This window comes from Haliaeetus leucocephalus, unplaced genomic scaffold, assembly GCF_000737465.1.
Source record: "Haliaeetus leucocephalus isolate CR32 unplaced genomic scaffold, Haliaeetus_leucocephalus-4.0 Scaffold536, whole genome shotgun sequence".
In the NCBI taxonomy this organism is placed as follows: domain Eukaryota; kingdom Metazoa; phylum Chordata; class Aves; order Accipitriformes; family Accipitridae; genus Haliaeetus; species Haliaeetus leucocephalus.
Window position 1 is genome coordinate 7,814,996 of NW_010972972.1, and position 6,000 is coordinate 7,820,995.

Here is a 6,000-nt window from a genome sequence, read left to right on the forward strand (position 1 = left end):
CCGTAAACACCCCCTCCCACGGGGCGTGGTAACCCCCGGGACACCCGCCGCCTCCCCAACCCAGGCAGCAACGGATCCACCCGAGGACACGTGCCCCTGTGCAGCACAAGTATCCCCCCCAAACACTCCCAGCAGTGCAAGGGGACCTCACCCCTCGCAGGAAGGCAGCGGAGACACCCCCCCCAACCCCCTCTGGGACACAGGTCCCGCGGGAAGGCAGCATACCCCCCCCCCCCCCCCGGAACGCCGCTGGCCCTGCCCTGCCCGACCCCAAGCAGGAGACCCAGGCCTCCCCACCAGCACCCATGGGCACCAACCCAGCTGCTCCCCTGGCAGCCCCGGCCCCCCCGCCCCAGCTCACGTCGTAGAGCGCGGCATCGTGCCCCTGCTCCCGCAGCTGGTAGAGCGCAGGGTTGAGGAAGCCCAGGGGCGCAAGCCCCCGCTGCAGGCGCCGGTCGTTGATGAGTGCCACCATGCCCCCCACCACAGGTGTGGACGCCTGCCGGACACACGACCGCCTCAGCACCTGGCAGCTCCGCCAATGCCGACTGGCCTAGGGCTGTCCGTCCTCCTTACCGATGTCCCCGACACCCAGGGCAGCGGGATGCGGTTTGTCACCACCCAGTAGTTGTCAGAGAGGGCGGACAGGTCAGGGTAGGCACGGCCACTGCTGTTGTAGTAGGAACTGGGAGGCAGCTTCGAGGCCGAGCGCAAGAAGCGCCTGACTGCGGCGGCCTGGGGAGAGCGCAAGGCAAGGAGTGGGATGCCTGGCAGCGGGACTCTGCCCCTGCTCATCTCTGCCCCTCCTTCCCCTGGCCTGCGGCCCAGCCCCGGGGCTGCCTGTGCCGACTGTGGCCCATCATCACCCCTGCCAAGCGCCACGCGGTCCCCTCCGGGCCCCGGCGTCCGGCAGAGCAGGCGCATCCTCACCTGGTAATCGGGCATGGGGAAGACATTGCTGAAGCCCCCCCCGCTAATGTAGTCCGTCACCTCTGCAGTCACCAGGAAGGGGTTCTTGAAGGATGTTCCACCCACAGTGGTGACGTAGGGACTGGGGGGACAGGTGGGCACGGTGGGTGAGCACCCGACTGCCTGGGGCTGCAGTGGCACCCTATGTGCCAGCCCCCTCCCCGGGAGCTGCACAGGTGCCCCCAGCTCCAAGGTCTGCGAGTGTCCCTGGGCACGCTGGTGGGGCTGACCCTCAGGAGACCCCCAAAGGGGCTCAAAACCAGCAGGAGGCAGCAGCCAGCCAGGGGCTGGGCCTCGAAGTGCCACAGCTGCAGCTTTCGGCTGGCCTCGGCTGCAGGCGAGCTGCAGCCACTGGCTCTGCACAGAGCCTCACCTCCCCACAGGCCCCAGGTTCACCTCCCCACAGGCCCCAGGTTCACCTCCCCACATCTACCTTGAGGCTGGAAAGCTGGGCCGGAAAGTGTGGTTCCCACCAGGCACCCTTCTGCACCCAGCACCATCGTCACCTGCCAGCAGAGATGGACGGACAGGGTAATCTGGCAGCACTCAAGCTGCCCCTCACCCACCAAATGCTCCCAGGAGCAACCCGGGGGAGGGGGTCTCTCAACCTCCTGGGCTGGGATTCCCAGGCAGGGGATCCTGGCTGCCCAGAAGCAGAGCATCCCTGTTTGGTGTTCAGCACGGAGGTTTCCCGCTGTGCCGGGAGCGTCGGATGCACCCGCACCATGCCAGCAACAGCACACACCTGAGGCAAACAGGATGGTCAAGCCCCGGGAAGCTGCCTTCATGAACTCCATGTTCACACGCTCCATGTAGGCTCGTGACAAGCTGTCCTCGTCATCCCCGTAGCTCACAGAGTGCACCCAAGGCAGCGATGACATGTTGCTGAGCAGCAGCAGCCAGGCCAGGAAGGGCTCCTGGCTCTCGTGCCTCCCTGCAGAGACAGAGCAGGGAGCAGGTTCAGCTCCTCCTAGGACACCAGGCTCGAGGGAAAGTGGGAGATAGCACAGGGGGACACCATGCTTCCACAGCACCACCAGCACCAGGAGCTGTGGCACCAGTCCTCCAGCTCCTGCCCTGCCTACAGAAAGCAGATCCACAGCACAGCTGGTTTGGAGCTCTCCTGTGAGCTCTTGCTGGCAGCACACCCCATCTCGGGGATTGTCACCGTGGATGGCACCTGGCTCCTGCTCTGCCAGCGAGTCTGGTGAAAAGGTCCCCCCAAACCCCACAGCGAGGCGTCTACACTCATCCGCTCCTTCTCTGACCATCTGTCGCAGGGCTGTAGCCACCCTTGGCATGCAGGCAGCCACGCAGCCCTTCCAAGACTCAGCCAAGCCTTGTCCCCTCTACCCCAACAGTGGGTCCCAGAGTAGTCTGATGATGTACATTCCACCACCACCTGCCAGGGTCCCTTCCTGCCCCTCATCCCTCTCCATGAGGTGGGAAGAGCAGAGCCCCAGCCACCCCTTCTCACTCTCAGTTGCTCACGTAACTGCCCGTCTCTGTGCCCTTTCCACATGGAGGAGGTGGAAGTTAATGCCGAGCTGTGTCGGCCTTCACCGTCAGGAAGACAGAGCTGGCAGTCCTAAGGGCACTCCATCTCCTGTTCAGCCAGTTTCAGATCTGGGACAGATGACACTTTGTCCTACAGCACCGTAGCCATGTTTGTGCAGGCTGTTTTGCAACCTTGTTTTCTCAAATTGCCTTACTCTCCTTTATCCACTCCGCTGGTAGATTCACGAGTGAGAGATCAGCTTCAACCCCAAAGAAGCAGGAAAAACATAATATGACACAGTTGCTGTGCTCTCCCTTCACGGAAAGGCAGCAGAGTGGGGGAACTGCTTTACATTGTGTAGCTGCGGTGTGGATGCCCCTGTTACAGGATACTCTGGATGCTGAAAGTTCACATGGGTTCAAAAGCAACTACACAAATCGATGGAAGACGATTTCCCTACGAGCTATTAGAAACCAGCATCAGCTCCAACTTGGGAAGCCCAGAAGGTGTGTGCCTGTAGTAGCTGGGAAAGCATTCTGGGGATGGGCCACAGCCAGCGGACCATTCATGTATGCCCCCTCCAGGCGTTCCCCTTTGACAGATACCAGGTAGACCCAGTACAGTCCTTTTTATGCAGAGAGCAAGTGTTTCCCAAAACAGCAGGCAGGTGTGTTGGTGCTACAGCAAGTGGGAGGCATGGAAGGAGTCACCAGGCAACTTTGGAGGGGAATCAGTACCTGCATTGCTGAAGACCCATGTGGAGATGTTGGCACCCGTGCTCATGATGTATTCCACATCCAGACTGGCCTCCAGCCCAGCCTTGCCCTTGCCCTGGTGCCCAACCACTTGGTCAACCTCAGAGCGGTGGCCAAAGCTGCTGCCAAAGAGCTGCATAAACTCAGCCAGGTCGGCCTGGTGGAAATACTGTTCCAAGAACTGGGGGAACAAGGAGCAGACAAGTTTTTTTCTCATTTTCTCTTGAAATAACAAGGTACGTTTTTTTCTCCTGACTTAGAAAGTTGGCCCAGCACAGGTCTGTGAAATGCTAGCCCACCAGGTGCTCCCACCAGCCGCTGAGGAATCCCCACAGCTGTCCTGGGACCACCAACGTGTGGAATTCCCATGGCCTACAGGCCTCTGACCCGGAACCAGTTCTACCAGTTACCTGGGCACAGGCCTGGCTGTTGTTTGGCAGTAGCCCTATGTCTCCTCCCGTCATGTTGTATCTTTTACGAAGGATGGAAGGCGTGACACCCAGGTGGAAAGCTGCTCTCCCTCCACTGTGCTGCCTTGACTCCGTTTCCCTCTTGGCCCAGGCTCTGTTGACCACCTTTCTCTCCGCAGGGAACCGGTGCAGGCCACCCACTGGTGCGCAAGCAAGCAGGAAAAGAAGCAGCTGTTAGGGCCCAGAGCTCCGGCAGGACAGTATTATGGCCCCTTGGCTCCCCCTTCACCATCCTCACTCAGGCTTCGTGTCTGGGAGGGCTGGCCTGCAGCAGGGCTCAGGGGAGCCCATTCCCTGCGGCACCTGCCCTGAGCACTGCACAGGAGGTGAAGAATTGCTCCCTCGGCTTCCTCGCCAGTCCTCACAGATATTCCCAGGCTGCACAGCTCAGCCTCCCCACTGCCAGGCCACTACTGCAGCTTGGCACCACTCTGCTCTCCTCATGGAACAGCCATGGGAGCCCACGCGAAAGGGACTCACAGGACGGAGTTTTTCCACCTCAGAAGCAGCTGCACATCCACAGAGACAGGCTGCACCCAAACTCTCTGCACCAAGCCTCCAGGCCTGAGAGCACCAGTAGGAAAACACCTACTTTGCCTGCCGCCTGTCCACACTATGGAATCACAGAATGCTTTGGGTTGGAAGGGACCTTTAAAGGTCATCTAGTCATGTGTCCCGTCCCCCCCCGCAACAGGCAGAGACATCTTCAACCAGATCAGGTTGCTCAGAGCCCCGTCCAGCCTGACCTTGAACGTTTCCAGGGATGGGACATCTACATCCTATGCACAAAGTTCGTCAGGGGGGCCTGGGGCAGCTGGCACCATGGCTAGAGGGCCTGCCACACCGTCTTCTGGGACACCGAGGTGGCCGCTCGTGGCTGCTCAATGCTTAACCTCCCACCCACACCCCAGGCAGTGAGAGCTCTGGGCAGCCTCAGCTCCCCTTCGTAGGACGTACCAAAGTCAATGTGCTCAGCCAGCTCCTCCGGGACAGCGTAGGGGAGCGGGGAGCGCACAACACTGTGCTGGCCCTTCACGTAGCGGTGGAACTCAGCCCCTGGCAGGAGGCGCTCGGCCGTGCTGCAACACAGGGACAGCCACCGTGCCAGGATTTGCGCCACTATCAGCGAGCCTGTCCAGCAGCATGCCCATTCTCTGCCCTGCCTCCTGCAACCTTTCCACTCCATTTGCTGCTGGCATGAGTCAGGGATGAGCTCCACTTCCCACCAGCACAGCTGACCTCATAAAGCAAAGAGCACCTTCCATACCCTACCAATTCCCATCACCAGACTGAACCAGAGCTCTGACGCTGCAGGGTGCCCTGCAACTCTACCCCCAGTCCTCCCGTGGGGCCTCTGCAGCCCCACAGAAGGCAAGAGGAGGAGCGGGGCTGGCCCAAGCACCTAACAGATGTGCACGCCTCGCTTCCAGTACTCCAGATCACTGGCTGTGACTCCCCCCAACACTGGGACCGGGCACACAGGCAGCCGGCTCTTGGCTGTGGAGCCCTCAAGCCCAGGCAGAAATGTGGCTCAGCCCTCCATCACCCAGACTGCACTGCAGAGCCCTTGGGCAGGGGAAGTTGCAGCAGACAGGGGCAGGGTCTGGCTTCTTCTGTCTTTGTGGGAATGGCACAGCCACCACAGTGGGGCCCAGACCCACCCAGGGCTCACCTCGCTGGCATGCGGCACTCCAGGAAATCAAGGGTGGTAACACTCCTGCAGGTCTCAACTCCATGGCCTTGCAGCCACTTCAGCACTGCCATGAGCGTGGCTGGGGACGGCTGGACAAGGTTCCGCACCTGCTCCAGGGACAGGTACTTGCCTGTGAGGCACGGAGAGGGTCAGAGCACCCTGCTTGCAGGGCCTGATGGGGCCTGGCGGGCTCAGGCGCACAGTCATTACCATATCGTGGTGAGCAGGGGTCTGAGACAGCATCGACGAGCTGGGCGAGACGCCCCACACCTCGCTGCCGGAGGGCGAAGGTCAGCTGCACTTCGTGGCCGGGCTTCACGCGTCCGCCATGGGTCCAGCCGGGGGGCACGCTGCGGGCAGGCTGTGAGCAGCCGGTGGGCACCGGCGCCCCGTGTCCTGTCCCACCGACCCCGGCACCTACCGGAACGGCTGGTCACGCTCCAGGGTCGGCCCCGCGGCGCAGCTCCAGGCGGCCGCACACAGCGCCAGCACGGCGGGGACACCCCGACACCTGCAACGGGCGGGCGGGCAGTCAGGGCAGAGCGGGCACCGGCGGGGCCCCAGGCCGCCTGCCAACCTAGGGCAAACCCGGGGACCGCCAGCTGCCTGCCTGAC

General features: G+C 62.0%; 2 protein-coding genes across 3 annotated transcripts in view; both read right to left on the bottom strand.

Annotated features, from left to right (window-relative positions):
- The window catches only part of RRP8 (ribosomal RNA processing 8, methyltransferase, homolog (yeast)), a 30,944-nt gene that overhangs the window by 24,781 nt on the left and 163 nt on the right, over nt 1-6,000 (bottom strand). The window contains exon 1 of one of the 2 annotated variants that reach the window (XM_010576734.1): nt 1,688-1,692. The exons of the other annotated variant lie outside the window; for it this stretch is intronic. The gene's annotated coding sequence lies outside the window, so the exon portion shown is untranslated. Of the gene's footprint in view, nt 1-1,687; nt 1,693-6,000 lie in introns of those variants that run through there. 2 annotated transcript variants of the gene reach the window in all.
- TPP1 (tripeptidyl peptidase I) overlaps nt 1-6,000 on the bottom strand; it is a 7,610-nt gene that overhangs the window by 1,521 nt on the left and 89 nt on the right. The window contains exons 2-11 of the mRNA XM_010576796.1: nt 5,807-5,896; nt 5,596-5,735; nt 5,365-5,515; nt 4,650-4,771; nt 3,633-3,832; nt 3,205-3,403; nt 1,715-1,903; nt 1,403-1,475; nt 577-1,051; nt 152-499 (exon numbers count right to left, since the gene is read on the bottom strand). Coding sequence (XP_010575098.1) covers nt 152-499; nt 577-1,051; nt 1,403-1,475; nt 1,715-1,903; nt 3,205-3,403; nt 3,633-3,832; nt 4,650-4,771; nt 5,365-5,515; nt 5,596-5,735; nt 5,807-5,896 — 1,987 coding nt within the window. The remainder of the gene's footprint in view (nt 1-151; nt 500-576; nt 1,052-1,402; nt 1,476-1,714; nt 1,904-3,204; nt 3,404-3,632; nt 3,833-4,649; nt 4,772-5,364; nt 5,516-5,595; nt 5,736-5,806; nt 5,897-6,000) is intronic.